Consider the following 22,039-nt stretch of genomic DNA (forward strand, 5'->3'; position numbering starts at 1 on the left):
AAAAATCAGTTGACCATAGATGTATGAGTTTATTTCTGAACTCTCAGTTCTATTCCATTCATCTGTATGTCTATCTTTATGCCAGTACTATACTGCTTTGATCATTATACCTTTGTAGTAAGTTTTGAAATTGGGAGGTGTGAGTCCTCCAACTTTGTACTTCTTTTTCAAGATCGTTTGTCTATGTGGGGTCCCTTGCAGCTCCATATGCATTTGACTATTGACTTTTCCATTCCTACAAAAAAAGCCATTGGAATTTTGATAGGGATTATATTGATCTGCAGATCACTTTGGGTAGTACTGACATCTTGACAATATTAAATCTTCCTGTCCGTGAAAACAGGATCTATTTCCACTTATTTAGACCTTTCAAGGTAATTTTTGATACCCCTTAGTAGAATACTAGTTTAGGCAAAACCATCCAACTCCTTCCAAAGTTACCATAGGCAAAAGTCCAGAATATTGAATGAATGCATCGAAACACATTTCACTGCAATTCACAAAGCATCACTTTATTTTCATATGAATAGTAGTCACTGATAAAGGGAAAAAACAAAATCATGACTATCGATATTTACGTAGGGAACCATTTTCATAGAACACTGATGAAGGAACATGGTATACATATTCAGAGTGGCAGGGGACACAGGGAAAAGCACACTAGACTGAAAGCATAAAAGCATATTCTCATAAGGACCAAGCAATCCTTGTTGTTGGAGGACCAAATGGAATCATCATTAATGTAAGTAGAATCAAAGTTCACGATCTGTAAGTCCTTCTTAAGGTATGCATGATTCAGCTTGTTTACAGTTCGAACAAAGGCATATTTGGAAGCACAACTATATGCTTCCAAAGTGTACACTTTCTTGAAGTGCAGATCAAAAAATGGATTGTCCTAGAAGAAAAAGAGAGACATGATTTAGTTTGTAGCCAGGAAAGTAGCTAGATTTCCTGGATTCTCTCATATTGATTGTTGTATTGATTGTAAAGTATCAGTATCAAACATTTTCCCAAAATCTACAAATGAGCTTTCCAAAACTACCTGTTTCAAACATGTTGCTTCTATAAAGAACAATAAGAAAGATTATTTTTGAAGCATCTGTGATTTTTCAATTATGCAAATAAATATGTGTCAAAATGTGCAGTTACCAAGTCTTCCCAGGGCAGTGAATTTGAGAGGATGGATGGGGATGGAAGAAAAGAATAAACCCAATTATAGACTTCCACAGGAGAGAAAAGGTTTCTCCTTTTCTCTACTAGGAGGTCGGTCCCTTGTGCTATTTCAGTAGTAGAAGGGGGAAATACAGAATGGCTAAGCAGCCTTTGGCATACAACAGATCACCAACTTGCTGGCTTTGAAGTTAATAGCAAGGAATTACTTTTAAAGTTAATAGCAAGGATCATTAAATCATTTGACTGAAACTGACAGTTTACTAAAGACTGACTCACTGGATTGCTCTAGGCTGTATACTTCTAGTGGAGATGTTTCAGGGAAAAGTAGGCATCAAACCTGACCTAGGTCCTACATGTTAAAATAATAATCATTGCTACTGTTACTAATAGCAGTAACAACTGTGCCTTGCATTTATAAAGTGCTTTTCAGTTTACAAAATGCTTTCGCATTCATTATCTGCCTGACTCCTAACTCTCTTTGAAGGCAGAGGTTTTCAGTTATTTATCTTGTGTGTATCCACTCAACAAATGTGTGTTGAACTGATCTGAAGTCATCCTATAAAAAGAGAAGTGGAGGTAAACATTGCCCTAAATGTTAAAGAGGCAGAGAGACCAGACCAAGCAAAAGTATTAATGACTTTTTACCATGAGGTGTGTAAAGTTTGTATATAAGAACTTATGTATTTGCAATTTCTTTTTCAAATAGGAAAATTCTTAGAGGAGACAGGAAAAAGAACAAGGGTTTTGGAGTTAGCCAACCATTTTGACTCTGATGTAACCATGGGCAGGGCACGTATTATATTTGGCTTTCACTTTTTGGATAGGGTGGCTATGAAGTTTGTATGAGATTAATCATTTAAACTGTGATACTAGTGTGGAGCTTAATGAATGATAATTCCTTTTCCCAAATCTGTCCCCAAAGATTGTGATACTGGTGTTAATATCACCTTGCTTTACACTATTAAAATTTTTAAAAAACAAAACAATACTTTAAGAAAAAGAATGTACAAGGGTGTTGTGATTTTAAGTACAATGTTCTCTAGTCACACCTTGCAAAATGTTTCCTAGCTGTCATGATTGCAGATTGAAGGACAGTTCTTTAGAGAATCTCAATGAAAGGAAATCACACCCATTCCATCACCAGATACTAAGCATACTCCTTATGTAGTTTCCTCACAGAAACATTTACTCCTTATCATGTAGAAAATATCCTTTGTTCTTTTGAGATACTTGGAGAGGATTAAGTTTTTCCATTAGCCTGATAATTGAAACCTAAGCAGGTATGAACATAGAATACAAGTTCGTCCATCTGTCCCTTCCTTCCTTCCTCCCTCCCGCCCTCGCTCCCTTCCTTCCTTCCTTCCTCTCTCCCTCTGTCTCCTCCTTCCTCTCTCTTTCTTTTGATAGAGCTAAAAGGGAATCTCATTGTTCATTCAGTAATCCCTTGTTTATAGTAGATTAAATATAATATAATGTAATGTAATAGTGAATAATAGTTTCCAGAGGGGTGAAGCCCAGGTCACACATGTAGTTATTGGCAGAGCCAAGACAAGGACTAAGCTCTCACTCAGCCCAACCCCATTTCCTGCTACATCATTCTCTCTTCTGTTGCACCACGTCAGTCTCCAAATCCCCAGTCATTCTGATTTCTGCTTTATAAATTGACTTCAATTTCAATTCCATTCCATTTTAAAGTTGACAACTTTTGGCTTGAAATAGCTCTATTTAAAACTGTATCATTGCTATCGAGAAAAATATAATATATGCTGACTCCTGAGGATTCAATTACAAGAGGCAGGACAAGTGGAAATTCCCAGAACAACTGAGGTATTTTTACTTCATCCACAGAAAAGAAATATTTAAAAGAACTACTCTTTGGATATTATAGGTTTTCTTCTGGCAGTTTAATATTTTAGGCCCTAAAGTGATCAGAAAAATAGAAATACTCAATTTCCCTTTTGTATCTAGTTCACTATGAAAGATAACAATCTTCAAATGGGAAAGGGAATAATTAACAACATAGAGATGGAATTAAAGGCCAGAAAGGTGAGGAGAAAATAGAGCAGAGCTAGCTGCTTCCAATGAATCTAAGCTGACAGGCTTGATTAATACATCCCCAGGCACTGACCAAGCTTATAGAAAATAATTATGACATTAGTAACATTTGGGGTATTACTCTTGGGGTGGGTATAAAAGATGGGGTCTGTAAAATCTTTCTTTCTTAGAAATTTATTTCCTAGTTCTGTAGAAATGGTTGTATTAGATGTTCTCTATCATTTAATAATATACTTGCAGACTAAAAGATATAAGTGCTGTATAATTGGCTGTATAAAATCAGCCAATTATGTTAAACTAGCATACCTACCTTTATTGTGTTTGTCATTAGCCTGAATAGAAAGACCTTTAAAATTGATTTTTTTTAGAAAGCATTTGAATGCATTTTGTTTGGCATTATATTTATTCAATAAAGTATTTAATTAGTGCTAAGTTGGACCCTGTTGCTAAGCCCCAGCAAGCAATCATCCTAGATAGGGTTAAACCCCCAGTAAAATTGCCATATTGCACATGTCTTAATGAAGTTTGAATGTTAAATAAATTGTATATTCACTTGAGGACTTGAGAAAAAATTAAGAAAATGGTCAAAAAAAGAGGTGAGCATGATTAATTCTTGAAACTACAGATTAGTGAACTTGACACTGACTTGTGATAAAATTCAATGCAGTATAGAAATTTTGGCAAATACCTAAAAGTATATAGAAGAAAATACTTTAAAAATTTGTACTCCTATGACACAGAGATAATTATTGTTGAAGTACTGGTTAGTTTCATATATACATTTACATACCCACATACATTTTTTTGTATTAAAATTTAAGGTTCAGCTTTCAATTTTCAATACTATGATAAATATGTAAAATGAGATAATATTATAGGAAAGTTTTGTATTCAGCTGACTTTTAAAAAAACGTATTAAATGATGAACAATTGTGTTCTGAGGTATTCTTTTGGAAACATGACTTCTAATGACCATGTAATGTTCCAGCATAATGACATGAAAAAATATATTTAACTATTTCCTAAGTGTTGAACATTTAGGTAGAATATAATGTCAGAAAAATGCTATGTGATTACTTAGGAAAGAAAGCAATGAAATCCAGCATGTCTTCACCAAGAAGTCATGCCAAACACACCAAATTTTAAAAATAGGATTCCTAGGTGATAAGATAATAGCAGATAACATATATTGATTTCAGTAAAGATCTTAAGGGAAAAATTTAGATATTCAGACTAGATAATTAATAAGACAGAATTAAGTGGCAGAATTAAGAGCTTGTGTCCATCTAACTTACCACCGTATCCTCAGAGCCTAGCAGAGCCTGGTATACCATAAATTCTCAGTGAGTGACTGAATACACAAATTTGTAGAGATGATAAACAGCCAGCCCAAAGAAGACAAATTGATAGATTTGGAGTTAAAGTCTAGTTCCATCTCTATAGTAGTTATTTGACCTTAGGCAAGTCAGTTAATCTCTTTATGTCTCATTTTCCTCATCTGTAAATCAGGAGTAATGATAGAATCTAATTCATGGGATTTTTGTGACAATTATGTGAAGTTACATATGGAAAGAGCTTTTTGTGGTTCCTGTCATCTGGTAAGAGTTTACTGAGTGTGAGATGGTAGCAGGTAGCAGTACTACTAGTAGTGGTAATAATAGTAGTAGTAATGGTAACCTATCAATTACCTAGAGGTATGCACTTAGCCCTGCCTGCTTCATCATTTTTATTATTGACTTGAATGAAGTCCTAAATGCTGTGCACATTAAATCTGCAGCATACTATAGTGAATATTAAAAAATCAAAATATTAGAAGATTTGATAGGTAGGAACAATAGGCCAACCTAAGAATATGGCATTTAATCAGATTAAGAAAAACTGAGCTTAAATTCTAACTCATCCAACAATAACAGAAATATTTATTGAGTCCCTGATAACTGCCAGGCAGAAGGCTACAATAAAAGATGAAAAGGAATGGTTACAGTTTTTTATCCAGAGGGGAGACAGAGTAAGCCAACAGTTGCAGTTTGTTGGATTATTTACATCCACTGTGCAATGGGGTTATAGGGCAGGGGGACAAGAGTAGGACTTTACTCCATGGGGAATCTGAGAATGGGGTGAGGGATGGAGGTGACTGAGCTTTCTAAGCCCCGAGAGTATTAAAGCACCTTTGCTGTATAAAGTTTTAGGAGAAATGACCAGATATAAAGAAGCCAGATCATGAAGGGCTTTTATCTAGATTTTATTCCATGTGCGTGGCAGGTGCGGCAGATCAGGGTAAATGGCAATTCATGCCCCAAAGACCTGAGGTCTCAGTTGAGTGTTTACTAGAAATAAGAATCCAGATCAAAGGAAATACAAATTGGTCACGCTAATTCTAAAGTATTGTATTTAATTCTGGAAAAGCTGAAACATTCCAGAGGAGAAGAGATTGCATAGTGAAGGGTGTTGCAGCAATGTCATGGGAGAAAATAACAGCGCTATGACCTCTTAGTGTTTGTATAACCTGTCATATTAACTTATTTGATCTTCATATGAACATTATTTAAAGAATGAAATGGTTACATTTAACCCAGAAAAGAGAAAACTTGAGGGAACCTTATTAGTGTCTTCAAACATTGGAAAGGCTGCTATGTGAAAGAAGGATTGGGTTTGTTCTGGTTGGTTCAAATGACGATGCTAGGACTGATGGGTGGATTTTAGTTAAACATAAGTGGGACATGTAAAAATAAAGGATGTTAATTTGGAAGTAGAATGGATTTACTCATGTGGTAATAAGTTCTCCATCAGTAGAAGAGTTCAAGGAGAGACTGGGAAAACCACTTTCAAGTGGTCACACAAGAGATTAAAGTACACACCCTTTCCCCACTTTCAACACTGAGGTTGTAGGATTTCCAAGGGTTATTGATCCTTCCAGAGGATCAAGCAGCTAACTGACAGTAAAATCTGAAGAAGATGATGAAAGGAATCCCCACAAATTATGGAGGAAACTGGGCTGGGAAGAGAGTGGTGGTGGAAGCATCAGATATTTAAAGTTTCATAACTGGCTGGAAGATTGTGTTTAACCTGTTAAGAAGACCTTGGGAAAGATGTTTTAACTCTAATCGAAAAAATTCAAATTTAAACTCATAAAAACAGAACAAACAAACCAGTAGATCATCCCAGTAAACTGTACCACTTAAGAATAATATGTCATTTTAACTGTCAGTACATGCCAAAAATATATGAAGTAAGATATTAACCATAAAGGTCTCCAGCATATTGATCCCATAGCTCCCTTACAAAACAACACTTACTGTATCTGCTTCTTTTCCATCGATCATCCGCAGATCGTTCAAAGACCACTTTTTGGTTACTTCATATTTTTCATCTAAACCTATTCTGTAGTGTTTCACCATAATTATTTTTACTTCTTCATTTTTGGTCACTGTAGGACAGAAAAACACTTCGTTTACCTAGACTCTTAGAATATAATAAATTATTCATCATCATATTTTTCAGTATTTATGAATCTCCTTTTCCTATAATAAGCTTGAACATACATTGTATCTGCACCCCAGTTATGAACCCTGAGGTATCTGAAGCTTCATGAGTATGCCCTCAAATTTCCTCAGTGTGTTAACTTTATTTTTGCTGCAATTGTGGTCACATACAGCCGCGGTAATGTCTGTCAGATAGAACACCGAGCTCTGTGCTTTCAGCTCTGAGCTTTGTGGTGGAGGATAGAGTTCAACTCAGGGCAGGAAATAGGAGGCTTAGTGTGAGCATACAGTCAGTGCCAAAGTGTTTACCAGAACAAGTTGGAATTTTAATTTATGACAATATAAGAAAATGAGCACAGGAAAGTAAACAGTTCTGCTCATACAGCAACCCACTGTTGAAGACTGACCATGCAAATACTTGTGCACACTTTTATTTTTTTAAGTTGCTGTGAGATTTTTGATGTAAGAGTGCTTGCAAAACAGCAACTACTGACCTATTTGGTATCGTTTGAGATTTTTAATCCTCCGTAGTGTGTATCCAAAATCCTAGTATTCAAAATGTGCCATCGAGACAAAAAACTTTAGTTCTATACTTTGAAAGGTATGGGAAAATCATTGCTTATTTTATGTGAACAACATGAGGGAAATAATTTCCTCGTCTTAAAATCATTGTGTTTGGTCTCATATGAACACATTAGAAGAATCAACATTTGACGTTAGAGTTCCTGGACTGAAAGTTATCAATGAATTCCCAAGGAAGTATTTACTGGGTATCCACTATTTGCCTGATAGAACTATTACAAATGCCACAGGGGGTACAAGTATGAGACATGGTCCCTGCCCTCTGGAAACTTATGGTTTTGTTGAAGAGACAAGGCTAACACACATGTGTCACATAAAATATACAATATGAATGTATACAGGTATATTATAAAGAGGTGGCAGTGGTAACTGAATATCTTAAACTTTCAAGGTGGATGATGTCACTTGGAGAGTTACAAGCTGGTTCTGTCTTCTAAGAATGAGACTGGAATTTGTCTTTGGAGAAGACTCTCTTCTGGTTCTGGAAAGCATCACTTTGGCATGACCTCCGAGTTAAGAAGATTAAAACAATATATTACAATATAATCATAGGGATAGATAAGCAATATGGAACAGACTATATGTTTAACAGAAGTTCTAAGAAGGGAGAGGATTCGAATAAAGGAAACAATTATGGAAGAAATAGAATTGGAGATAGAGCTTTAAAATTAGTAAAGGCAAGGATGATACTGACGGCATTTCTAGGTGAAGGACAGTATGACAAAATGAGTAGACAATAGACCCTGAACTTCACCGGGTAGGATTAGAGACAGTGGATTGTATAGATTGATTGGTGTTAGGATATGGTGGACAACAAGGTTAACCAGGTTGTGAATATGTTTTGAAAAGTGACAGAAACCACTATGGACTCATGGTGTCTCAACCCCCCTCTGATGGGAGGGATTGGAATCTGGCCTGGACAGTAAGGGCTCCAGAGTTGGGACTGGTGAAGGGAGTAGTTATCCTCTGTAAGTGCAGGTGATACTGAAATTAAGGCAAACAGTTGAGCTTAGACTTCATGATGGAGCTGAGCTCAGTCTCCCAGAGAAGGGAGTCTGAGCAGGTTGACAAATCTAAGAAGAGGGCACTATGTCAGTTCAGTGAAAGCTCATACTGTAATACATATTCAGTAAGTCTCTTTCCTCCTTGAACAGGAGACTAATACAGTGGTGCCCTGTTGAAGGAGTATTTTTCTGGAATCAGTGATGCCCAGGATACACTGAAGAAGAAAAGAAAGAAGAACTGGAGGTCCCTAGAAAAGGCAGTGTGTCTTAGTGGGCTCTGGCATTAAACATTCCAGATTCAAATCATGACACCACTTCTTACAGTGTGGTCTGTAATCTCATTATTTAATCTCTAGAGAGATTAAACCTCAGTTTTCTCATGTTGTAAAGTGGACATCAGAGTGATACAAACCCATAGGGTATAAAGATTAAAATATATAAATGACTTAGGGTAGTGCCTGGTTTATAGTAATTGTTTCCGTTTTTGTTTTGTTTTGTTTATGAGGCTTTTGTTGGAATCTAGGTGTAGGATGTAGGCAATGGAAATAGAGGTGGTAAATCTAAGTTAGATTTTAAATGAGGCATTCACACCACTGGATGGAAACCAAATACGTAAGCATGGTTGGGCGGAATAGTGAATTTAGTCTTTGATGTACAGATGAGCTCCATAAACTATCTCAGAAGAGAAGGAGGTGATGGAAGTTTATAGTTTAGGAATGAAGGTACAGACTTGGGATTTTTCTGTGGGGACAGGCTTCCAAAACTAGGTTTATAGGGAGAAGAGCAGAGGAAAGAGGTGAAACAGAGTAGAGAATAAAAAAGGTGCCAGCAGAGAGGTCTAAGAAGGGACCCGCAGAAAAGAGACAAGCCCAACAGTGCAATCAATGGAAATCAAGAGGACAGAGAATTTCAAGAGCTGGAGACAATCCCATGAAGTTACATTGTTGGGTAACTTTGTTCAGTCCTGGCACGGAATCTGACTTGGGGAAGATCATTGATTTCTTCACTGAGGGCAGTTTCTCTAGAATGGGGAGGGCAGAAAACAGCTTGTAGAGTGCTCCTTCATGGACTCACTATACTGAGTGTGTACTATGCGCCAGTTCTCATGTTAGGTAGGGTTTAGAAAGAGAGATAAGAGAATAAAGGCTATGATTTAGATCACATATTCCAAGAGTCTGGAAGAGGAGTGATGGCATATTTTGAGGACAAAAGGAGTGATTGAGGGGCACGTCCTGGAGGGGACCTAGTGTGGAAGATCTTAACCCTGGGTAAGAAAACTGGTTCAGAGCCTGTGAGTCTCCTGAAACTGTGCAAAATTTGGTGGGTTTCTGCCCGTGTATACTTCTCCAACCCTAAAAAAGGTCCACTTCCACTGGTCTAGATGTTAGCTTTGGGAAGAGGAAAGGAAAAGAGAAAAGAAGCCATTAGGCTGGTGTGTTGAAGTGGAAGCATGGTTGATTCTGTCATACTTAGGACAAAATTTTGGAGGCAGTTCCTTCCCCTAGTAGGTAATTGTCTGTCCAGACAAAGGCTCTACCTCAGAACCAAATAATAATGTTCTTGTTCTGGCTAGCTGTCTCATTGGTGACTTAGGAAGTGGGAGAGGATGGGGAGAAATAACTGGATACTGTATAAAAATATCATTTGAAGCAAATTCACTGCCTCATCTACATGTTATGATAACCAGCTAATTGACTGTAGACCCACTGATTTGTTTCATTAATTTGATAAGTATTTGAGTGCCCCTTTTGTACAAAGCCCTGGGCTAGGCATTGAAAAAGTGCATTCCCCTATGGCACTGTTCCTGCTCCTGCTGAGATTACAGAGAGTGGGGTTTCAGAGAGAAAACACACGATCAAGTGCTGTGGATGAGGCATGGACAGGGTCTTATAGGAACATGGAGAAGGGACATCTTCATCCCACTAGGGGTCAGAGAGAGCTTCTTGAAGGAGGTTATCTGAGTTGTAAAGGACCATGGGAGTTAGCAGAATGAAGAAAGGGGTAAAGGGAGTTCTGGAACAGCATGTGGACAAAAGCGTAAAATACTTGAATCTTTTGAGTCCTTACAGGCATTTAGTATTGCTGGCATGAAGGGCAGGGGTGAATAGGTGGTAGGAAGCAGGGTAGGCAGGAGCTGGTTCCTGAATGGTCTAGAATGCTATGCTAAGGAGTTCAAATATTATCCTGAAAGCTCTGTTTTTGGGGAGATTGATGAGGGTGAGGAGTGTTGTCGCTGAAGGACTTTAAGTGAATGGTCAGGCTGAGCTTTACATTTTAGAAAGTTTTCTTGGGCAATTCTGTAAAGGATGGGTGGGAGGGAGGGAATGAAGAAAGAGATGTTAAGAAGGTAGGATCTACCAGTCATCAAGTTTTCTTGCATTAATGGTCACTGTCCCACTAATAACAAACTAAGAAAATAAAATGCATGCTTTAAAAGTTAACCTTTTGATATAGTGATGCAGCACAGAGACGGTACAACCTACTCAATTTGGCAAAATAGTCTTCTCTGTAGCCAAGGAGTTTCCAAGAACTGTCTTTAGCCAAGAGTCAAAGTCTGATCAGGCTGGAGTGGACCCAATCCCTAAGTTCCATACTTGTGTTCTGCTGCTAGCTAAAATTAAATGGCCATATTCACATTAAGGCAGCGGCAAAGTGGAAACATCACATTGTCTTAAAACAGAATTTTGTTTGTATAGTCAAAATGTTAACAGAGTTGGTTTCCGTAACATCAGATGTGCCGCTAATTATGATTTAGTGATATCTATAGACCCAGGGACTTTCAGAATGAACCTGCTCCAGTTTCACTATTTTAGTTAGCATTTTCAGAACAACCATCTTAACTTCATGCTAACAACTTATCTTCACTTTTAATTTCAAAATAAACATTGTTGTTAATAACTGCCTCTATTATCATGGTGAAATAGTCACTATTATTCATGAGGCTAAGTGGAAAGAAGATTGGCCAAGTGAACCAATATAATTTGGCAGAACAGGAAAAACAGTAGCTCACGAGTAAACTGCACAGAAAAACTTTAAATACATAAACCACTGTTATTTTACAATCCCAGTGTTACATAATTGTTTTCATCATTGAAATTAAGTAATAGGGAAAAACTACCATGAGATATCAAAGACAAGAAGCCTCAGTGAACATGTTTCAGTGTATTGGTGATGTCTTGGGGTTGTTGAGAATGCTATTATAGATTTCATCAAAAAAGTAACTTTCAAATAACTTTTCTAGAAATATTTTAATGAAATCGATTTTGGGGCAATACTGGGTACTCTAGGTTTAATGTTTGTCCCTCCTTCCCCTCAATTCCTATGTTGAAATCCTAACCCCCAAGGTTATGGTAGTAGGAAGTGGGGTCTTTCAGAGGTGATTAGGTCATGAGGGCAGAGCCCTCATGAATGGGATTAGTGTCCCTCTAAAAAGACCCCAGAGAGCTCCCTTGCCCTTTCCACCCTGCAAGGTTAGAGGGAGAAAAAGTTGGTCTGTGAGGACGCAGATCCCCACCAGACACCGAATCTGCAGGCACCATGTTCTTGGACTTCCCAGCCTCCAGAGCTGTGAGAACTAAATGTTTGTTGTTTATAAGCCACCCAGTCTCTAGTATTTTGTTTCCTTTTCTTGTTAACTTATTTAACACTCTTTTTGTGAACAGTATAAATGATTTCACAAAATTATTCAATTCTCCGGTTCACAGAGAAGAAGTTCTTTTTTGGCATCAACATGTAATAGGTATGGAGAATTTATGCATACCATCTTCATAATTCTAGCAAATGTCATTTATTTTCAAATGAATTACCTGTGAATGGAGAATGTTTTTTCTAAATATATGTGAATACTTAAATCTGTATCTGAATATGTATACAATTTTTATTTATAAAATATAAATACTTCCATATGTTTACTGTATATTTTATTTTTTTATAAATATTTATTTACAGCATATACTATTTATACATAAATACTTCAGCATATGTTTTCACAATAGATACATTCTTTTCTGTAATTTTAACAATATAACCCCACCTTCCAATTTGGAATAAAATTCTAGCCCTATTTGAAGTAGAATTTATCATTTTTTCCCCCTAGTTAGGATTTAAGAGGAGAGCACTATGTGTAGATGTAAATGTTATTATTTCTGGTTCAGAGAGGTCAACATCGAGGCCACAGCGTTGCCCCATATATCACAGCTGGCAGGTGGGCAAAGCAGAGTCATGTTTCACACCAGCTGTGTCGGACTCCTAGCCTTCCAAAGTCCATTCCACCATGCCCTGCTACTTCCCATCCAATCAGCCATAATCACTTTACATACGATTTCAAGTCCTTCAGAATTTCTTTAACGCATTTGCATTCTCATCACTGCACAACTGACTTGTCAGTTTCTTTTTCCGTACTTTATAGAGCTCCTCTCTCCTTCCTAAGAAGTTGCCGCTTTTAACAACCAGGGATAATGATGGTCTAGGCTAGGGAAAGCTAATTTCAAGGGGAAATGACCATGTAAACCCTGATGTGGGAGAAGACAGAGGTGCCAGGAAATCCCCAATGTAAATCCTAGCAAACTTCAGAGAGGGAGACAGGATTTAAGACATCTGCTTTTTGACATTGACCAAGTAAGTTATCAAGGCAACAGTAAATCACAATCATCTGGTTGTGAGACCCCTGCAAAAGCCAGACTCTGATTGGATAAACAGAAAGTTTAACTTATTTAAACATATCTTCTTTAATTTGAGAAATGCATGTTGGGATTTAACTACTCTAGACTTGATTCTCACAAATTTAGAACTGCTGGATTGTAGAATATAAAGAGGAAATCATAACTATATGTCTCCCTACTCCCAGAAGGTGGCCAACATTCAAAACCTAGAGTTACCTGCCTCAACAGTTGAGATATGGCCTGCTTGATTCCTATCAATGGAGATTTTCTGAGTAAAGCATAGTCAAAGATTTAGGACTAGCAAGCATCACCCTGACTTTATTTTAAATTACTGTTCTGTCTAATTGCATTCGAAATGGTCATAAAGAGATGCCAAATTTGGGGAAAGTGCTCTCAAGTTGATGGCTGTGATATGTAGAAGAATCATAAAGCTGGTGAATGAACATGACTTATAATGTTAACTTTTACCTGGAATATCACAATATTGTCTTCTCTTTCTCACATCTAAGAGAACCTTGTTTTTCCTTTGCTTCTAACATGACAGAATCATTGAATTTTACTAATGAAAGTGATCACCTACTTCATGTGGCCATTGTCCAGGTGAAAACATTGAACCCTAAAGCAGTTGCCTTCACACATGTTAACAATGCCAACCCCTTGTTGTTCCAATCCTGGTTAAAAGGATTCACGTCATTTATGAAAACAGACAGCAGGTGACCCCAGCCCATAGTGTCTTTCTCAGAACTTGAGGATATTGGGGAAAAAATTACATCCATTTCCAAAAATTTAATTCTAGGAGTGTTTTTTTTTTCCATGCCAGATAGAACAAGTTAATTATATAGTTGGAGGCGGGCATTAAGATACATGTGGTAAATTAGATGTGAATAATGCCTGGTAAATAAATATGCATTATTGATTGTTCTATTTTTTATAAGTTTCTTAAAAAACACATATACACTAATGTTATGTGATGAGTAATTAGCTTTATAAAGTAGGATTATAATAGGTATAAAATTATTAAATTTTCATGTTGGAATGAGCATATTCTCTAATATATTAAGTCAAGATGCTTTGAGACATAGTGATCTGATCGTTTGTATATAACACAGTTTCTAAAATTGTTTCATTTGACATTTTTCCATTTGATTTCTTTCTTTTTCCCGGACTGATTTTAAGTTTTGTACCTTGCTGATATGCTAAGCCTTACACTTTTTATTTATTTGGCAAAATATGCTAGGTAACGTATTAGATAAATGTTAGTATTCTTATGATTAAGTAAATATTCGTATACTTATTAGGAATTACAGAATTTTAAAGAGTTCTTAGCACTTTCTCTAAAGATGTTCTACTTCCCTTATAGTAGCCCCTCTTGACAACTTTTGAAAGTTCTTCTATGCAAATTATCCGGAAAGGAGTTATAACAAATTTTCTGAAAATGCTGAACTGTGTGCCTTAAAAAGCAAAGTCTACAATGCAAACTTAGAGTTTCTAAGCTCTTTCCTCCGAAGCCCCTGAGAACTATTAAAAAGCATGGATTGGGAAAAGGAAATGCTTATATTAAATTCAATAATGGCACAAGAATTTCTGTCTAAATTCAGCACAAAAATTACTGGTTAGGTAAATCGTAATTAAGTGCAAAAGCTTATTCCTACCTTTGGACAGTTTTCATGAATTTTTAAAATATGAGGGAAAATATTTTAATTAGTTTAGAGAACATTTCCTTAAAGTTCCATCTTCATGAACTAATTTCTATCATTAAAATAGTGTTTCTGTGAGCATACTGTGAGAAAGAATTTTTAAAAGATCATTTCTCTTTTCAAAATAAGCCACCAGGAAGTCTAAATAAGCCTCAGAAGAAAATCTAAGGTCTTTTTTTTTTTTTTTCTTTCCTAGCATGAAAAGAGAGAACCCTAGTTGTCCAGATTGGTTGGAAATAGAGCTGTATAACTCAATTCTCCAATATGTTTAAAAATATAGAGAGAGCTCTCTGTTGAATTTTTTAAAACAAGCTCTTACACAAGAAAACTGCATGCCATGCAAGTGAATTAAATAAAAGACTGGAGACTAAATAATCAAATCAGCAAAAGCACATACCCAGTTTCATTTCTGAACAATTAACCAAAATATTTTTAATACAATATTTTTTTGTCTTCCATTTTAGCACTTAAAAAAATTCTGTAGAATCCACATTCTTAATCTTCACATAGTTAAGTTCTATCACAAGAAGATACATCTGCTGTTATTGCATAGGAAAATAAACACCCAAAAATGTCCTTCTATCACCCAAGCATCTTGGGGTTATTTACGTTTTGAAATGATAACAGAAAGAACAGATTACCTGACACACAGAGGTAATACCTGTCCTGGACCGAGAACTCTATTTCAATAAACTCGTACAGATTCTGCGAGAGTGGCTTAAACAGTTTCTTCTCCAAGTCCTCCTTTACCAATGATGACATTTCCTCCAGTTCCACTTGGCCTGAGGTCCTGGCTCCAGCTCGCTCTTTCTCTCCTTCTGCTCCCTAGATTTCTTGTTTTGGTTTGCAGCTCCTATGTGAGTCCTGCCCACCTCCCAACCCTCACTTTCAACTTCTCATTCCTAGCCAGACCCAGGCTCCTGAGAGCACTCAGCGCAGTCAGACCCCTCACTGCGGTATCTGCCCAGTGGCAGCAGCGACGGCAGCCAAAATACAGCAGCGGCATCAGCCCCGCTGTCACTCTCCAGCATCCAGGTTCAAGGAGGCTGCTCTCTGGAGCTCTCCTGTGGTTTGGGGATGGGCAACATATTTATGAACACCAGCAGATACACTTGTGGAGTCCCCTGGCCTCCCTAGTCTAGTAACCTTTTCCACTTTCACATCACTCTGCAGAAGAAGACCACTACTTCAGCTTGATTCCGTTACATAAATCAGCTGTCTGGCTCTATCGATTGGGATCATCTTCCATTAAGAACTTTGCTGTCATCGGCAAGAGAAAAAGCACCCGTGCTTTCTCCTGACACTTGCAACAAGTCTCTTTCCCTCCTTTCTTTCCCCTCCTGCAATTCATTCAGACCTTTGTTTTCAAGAGAGTCAGCATCCATTCCTGCGTCCAAATTATTTTTTAAATGGGCTTACTTTAATGTTCTTCATTTCTTTACTCACAAAGAGAAATTTACTAGGTACCTACTGGAGCAAAGCATGGTATCTGTTTCTTGGGAGGGTGGATTTCCTATCCTCAAGAAGCTTATAATCTAATAGAGATGAGTACACCAAATAATTATCATAAATGTTTAAAAGTGATAAATGGCACAAGAGAAAGGAAATATAGAAAAGTTATTTGTACCTGGAGAGTGTCAGAGACAGTGCTATGGGGGGGAAGATCTGGAACTTGAAGGGTGAGAGGGAAGTATCCAAGTGGAGGAGGGGGAGATGCATATTCTGTGGAAGGAATGTTGGAACGAAAGCTCTGATCAGTAAGCCACAGGGGGTGCTTGGGAGGACAGGAAGCAGTCCGGTTTGCTTAAATTATATAATTTGTGGAAGTAAAATATAAGGGTGGAAAGGTAAATTGAGTGGGACTGGCTCATGAAGGGCCTTGAATGCCAGAATAATCCTTTGGACTTTATTCTATGGAAGTAGAGAACCAATGAAGATTTGGGGGCATTCATTCATTTGACAAATATTTTTCAAGGGCTGATTTTTGTGCCAGGCTCTGCTCTAGGACTGGGAATATGGCAATGAAGAAAATAGGTCCATTCCTTGCTCTTCTGGAGCTTAGTGGGGTAGATGGAAAATAAATAAAGCAGGAGTCCATCCAAGGTATACTCAGCTGCAAGTAACAGAATACATGACATCAAGTTGTAAATAGGAAAGACGTTAAACGATCTCTCATAATAAGAGGTCTGCAAGTAGGCAGTCCCAAATTTAGCTCAGGACTCATAGGTGAGGGTCCCAAGTGCTTGCCATTTTCTGATCTTCCGTCCTCAGAGGCTGGCTTTTTATCCTCAGGCCACTGTTGTTCAGCTCCAAAGACAGGAAGAAAGAGGAGTGGTTGTTGCTGTCCTTGATTTCTCTTTTTGTCAGAAGCAAACTCTTTCTCAGAAACCAGCCAACAGGCTTTCTTTTACATCTTGGTGGCCATGACTGGGTCACATGGCCATTCCTTGGAAAGCCAGGATTTGTCATTTTTGGTTTCTATCACGGGAAGACAGATTTTCTAACAAGGAAGAAGGGCTGGGAATGACTGCAAGCAGGCAGCCAAAAATGTCGTCCGTGGCTCCCCTAAGAAACGTTAATGGCATGTGTGACTAGGCTGAATCGTGGGGTCCTGGGTGAGACATTTGCCTTTCTGAGCCTGTTTCCTTATCTGAAGAATGATCTCTAGGCTCATTTCCTACTTTAACATCTCCTATTCTGTTTGTGATTCTGGGAATCTATTAAAATAATTTGGGTAAGAGGACCAGAGAACTGGTACTCTGCTTTTGGGTATGGAAAATGGAGAAGAAGGAATGAATATAAGATATATTTGGATGATAAAATCAATAAGCTGTGGCACCTAATTGGATGTGAAAGGAGGAAGGTGGAGTCAATATGACACAACTACTTTCCACTTTCATCCAGAGAATGAGTAAATGGGTTCACATCACAGGAGGTAGGTTTTCAGAGAATTATTTTCAGCTTTCACTTAAAAAATTATTTTCCTATGGAGGAAATAAAGACTGGAACAACTCATCAGCAATACTGTCATAAATATTTGATTAGATATTTATTTATGTGATTCTTTGTTTTATGTTTTTCTCCCCTCCTAGACTGTAAGTTTCATGAGGGCGGGAACCCATGTTTTTCCCACTTGCTATACAACCAGGGTATGTGATACACAGTACCTAGCACATCATAAGCATTCTTGCATTCATTTATTCACTCAATTTATTTGTAACAATTTACTAAAAGAACAAATAAGAATCAAATAGTCTTCTAATGACTTAAATTTTTTTTTGCAAAGTTGATTTTGCAGTGAAATATCTTCAGAGCTGGAGCAGACAGCTGTTAGTGCTGGGGAGGGGGGAAATTTCCCTTTACCCCTCTTGAATTCTTTTGGCTGGTCTAATAATTAAATTGATGCAAGACAGATTAACAGGAGAAAAAAAAACTATTTAATTCATACACACGGAGGTCTCATAGAAATGGGACTCCTGAAGTGGCCAAAGCAGGCTGTATACATATCATTTTTAGATAAAGAAACAATTATTTGTGAAGATTTAACAAAACAAAGAGGATTGTGCTTGGGGTAGCAGACTAATGGAGAAGTAATAGGGTTTTTCTATACAGCTTTCTTAACCTTGAATTCCCTAACAGTGATAAGGATGCTTTCTATCCTCCTGGTATAGCGAAAATAACTTCACATGGGAAATTTATTTCCTGCTTTCAGCGGGAAAGAAAGGGGTCAGAGTTGTTTTTTTTTTTTTTTTTTTTTTTTTGCGGTATGCGGGCCTCTCCTGTTGCAGAGCACAGGCTCCGGACGCGGAGGCTCAGCGGCCATGGCTCACGGGCCCAGCCGCTCTGCGGCATGTGGGATCTTCCCGGACCGGGGCACGAACCCGCGTCCCCTACATCGGCAGGCGGACTCCCAACCACTGCGCCACCAGGGAAGCCCCAGAGTTGGTTTTTTAACATCATTTTTTTCCACTGGCTGTTTCTCAAGTAACTTTAATTCAAAATAATCAATATGTCATTGAGGCACATTTTGGGGCAGCCTGTCTTGGCCTCCAACATTAGTGTTACCAATCACTTATCCTGTATGAATATGCATTTGCTCCTGTTGCCATGAACACATGGACTTTAGCTGTGAGACTCAAATACACTTCTGAAGGAAATAAATGCTAAAACTTTCTCTGGACGTTCTTAAGAAAAGAGTGGCTGTGCCGAGATAAACCGATGCACCTATGGTCAACTAATCTATGACAAAGGAGGCAAGGATATACAATGGAGAAAAGACAGTCTCTTCAATAAGTGGTGCTGAGAAAACGGGACAGCTACATATAAAAGAATGAAATTAGAACACTCCCTAACACCATACAGAAAAATAAACTCAAAATGGATTAAAGACCTAAACGTAAGACCGGACACTACAAAACTCTTAGAGGAAACATAGGAAGAACACTCTTTGACATAAATCACAGCAAGATCTTTTTTGACCCACCTCCTAAGGTAATGGAAATAAAAACAAAATTAAACAAATGGGACCTAATGAAACTTCAAAGCTTTTGCACAGCAAAGGAAACTACACACAAGACGAAAAGACAACCCTCAGAATGGGAGAAAATATTTGCAAATGAATCAACAGACAAAGGATTAATCTCCAAAATATATAAACAGCTCATGCAGCTCAATATTAAAAAAACAAACAACCCAATCCAAAAATGGGCAGAAGACCTAAATAGACGTTTTTCCAAAGAAGACATACAGATTGCCAAGAAGCACATGAAAAGCTGCTCAAGATCACTAATTATTAGAGAAATGCAAATCAAAACTACAATGAGGTATCACCTCACACCGGTCAGAATGGGCTTCATCAGAAAATCTATAAACAACAAATGCTGGAGAGAGTGTGGAGAAAAGGGAACCCTCTTGCACTGCTGGTGAGAATGTAAATTGATACAGCCAGTTTGGAGAACAGTATGGAGGTTCCTTAAAAAACTAAAAATAGAATTATCATATAACCCAGCAATCCCACTCCTGGGCATATACTCAGAGAAAACCATAATTCAAAAACACATGTGCACCCCAATGTTCATTGCAGCACTATTTACAATAGTCAGGTCATGGAAGCAACCTAAATGCCCATCGACAGACGAATGGATAAAGAAGATGTGGTACATATATACAGTGGGATATTAGCCATAGAAAGGAACGAAAATGGGTCATTTGTAGAGACGTGGATGGACATAGAGACTGTCATACAGAGTGAAGTAAGTCAGAAAGAGAAAAACAAATATCGTATATTAATGTATATATATGGAATCTAGAAAAATGGTACAGATGAACCGGTTTGCAAGGCAGAAATAGAGACACAGATCTAGAGAACAAACATGGACGCCAAGCAGGGAAAGCAGGGTGGGTGGTGGTGGTGTGATGAATTGGGAGATTGGGATTGACATATATACACTAATATGTATAAAATAGATAACTAATAAAAAATAAAAAGAGAGTGGCTGTGTATTCCAGTGTGGTCTCAAGTAACATTGAAATTAGAGGCTCAGGAACCGACATAGTGAGCTTTCAGTTCCAAAATGAAATGTTTGCTATCAACTAAGTGTGTTTGGAAATGATTCGCCAGCTGGTTTGAATATTCTTAAAGTATCAATTTGGTTGACAGGGGAAAATCGTGTTAAAATGATAATAAATGTCTTTTTTAAGGTTTTAAATAATTCTATAAGAACGATCTATCAAAGCATTATCTACATTATAAAGAATCAAAAGAGTCAACCTTAAAAGAAATGCAAATAACAATTCATTAAAAGTGGAAATAAGGAAGATCTTTAGAGACCCTAATTTCTTTGTCATTTAAGAGGAGTACAGTACTAACCCTTTGGAAACATCAACAGAAGAGATAATAGAAAAAAAAACAAATAGACCCTCCCAAAAGTGTTCATTAAGATACTTAATAGAGATGTTAAAACGTTCTTTTCTCATAGCCAAAGATTATTCTAGTCTCTAAATTTATTTTCTGAAATGCTATAGAATTGTCAATGAGATGAGGGGAAAACCATAACAAAATGGCATATTTCTGGAAACACTTATTTTTAAAACTCCAACATTCCCTAAATATATTTCCAACCGGGAAAGAATTTTTAAAAATCCATTGATTCACTAATGAGGCCCTGATAGTCCACAATCCTGGGTAAAGTAATGAAGCTCATGTGTATGTAGATATAGCCCAGCTGGTGTACAGGGAGGCCAATTACTCAGAAGAATTTCCTTGCATATAAGACTCATAGATTAATGAACTGTTGTGTTAATTGAGGAACGGAAGCCTGGATTCTAAAAGACCCACAACTACAAGAGTGGACTATAATTTCTAAGTCTATAAACTCTTACTATTCTTTTTCAGAGACCAAGGAACTCTTTTTCTTTTAATTTTCAGTTCTGGAATCTTGCTTTAATCACTTTCCAACACAGTCTTTAAAAATTTTTAATTCTCTTGCAACCACAGAATGATTTATTTGCTGAAGAAATTGGGGAGCAAGTGTCCTACCTGTCCATAAGTAACAGGATCACAGTGTTCAAATGGTAATATGATTCTCCCTTTTGCACATTCACAAATTAAAGGAGGGTAGGTCTCCACAGAGCTCAAGGCTAAGGCAGCTCATTGGTCTTCAGGAATTACACATTTGGACTAATTGGGAGTATGTTGACCAAAGTTCTGTTCTTCTCAGTGTGCCTGAGGAAGTAGTGGTAAACACTATAAATACAGGCTGGTCCCCAACTCTTTGTCTTCTTTCAGACTCACATCCCACATCCCTTTTGCTTCAGCAAAATGCTTTGGTTGTGTCCACCCTCATGTGAGTAAGTCTTAGAGTGGCCTCCAGGAGAGGAGGGAAAATACTATTTGTCAGCAGGAATCATTGCCAGACTCTGTGTGTTGGCCTTTGCAATACATGTTGTTTAATCTTCCAACAAAGCTAAGAGATAGATATGATTGTCCCCATTTTTCCTCTTAGGAAATAGAGTATGCTGTGGAAACGTGGTAGCCCTCCTCAAAGCTTGACGAGGAAGATGATGCACCTGTGTCCCACATTTATAGCTTCTACCTTTGGTAAGAATATCTTCAGTAGTAAAATGTTTTGTAAATCTTCATTCATAGATCGTGAACTTGATACCTTTTTATGTGTGATTCTATACCAGATTGAAAAACGCCAGTTCTATGTTGTATTTGTTAAACTTTTATTGCAGGAATCAGGATCGTGTTGGTATCAAAACATTTAACCTTCTTTATACACAAAAAATTCTATTACTGTACCATATCATATTTTACTTAATCAAGCAAATATTTGTTCTTTAATCAAGGTATTCCTTGGTAATTCTAGTTTAGGGACATTGTG

At 37.4% G+C, this 22,039-nt stretch overlaps 1 protein-coding gene across 1 annotated transcript; it reads right to left on the reverse strand.

The window, feature by feature from the left end:
- Nucleotides 1-628: 628 nt before the first annotated feature.
- On the reverse strand, nucleotides 629-15,416 carry EXOC1L (exocyst complex component 1 like; the record flags this gene model as incomplete). The annotated part of the gene is made up of 3 exons (XM_082653159.1): nucleotides 629-895; nucleotides 6,525-6,655; nucleotides 15,296-15,416. 3 exons carry the CDS (start codon nucleotides 15,414-15,416, stop codon nucleotides 629-631), a joined length of 519 nt encoding a protein of 172 aa, XP_082509285.1.
- Between the last annotated feature and the right edge of the window lie 6,623 nt (nucleotides 15,417-22,039).

Source organism: Grampus griseus (genome assembly GCF_964374135.1).
Source record: "Grampus griseus genome assembly, chromosome: 4".
In the NCBI taxonomy this organism is placed as follows: Eukaryota; Metazoa; Chordata; class Mammalia; order Artiodactyla; family Delphinidae; genus Grampus; species Grampus griseus.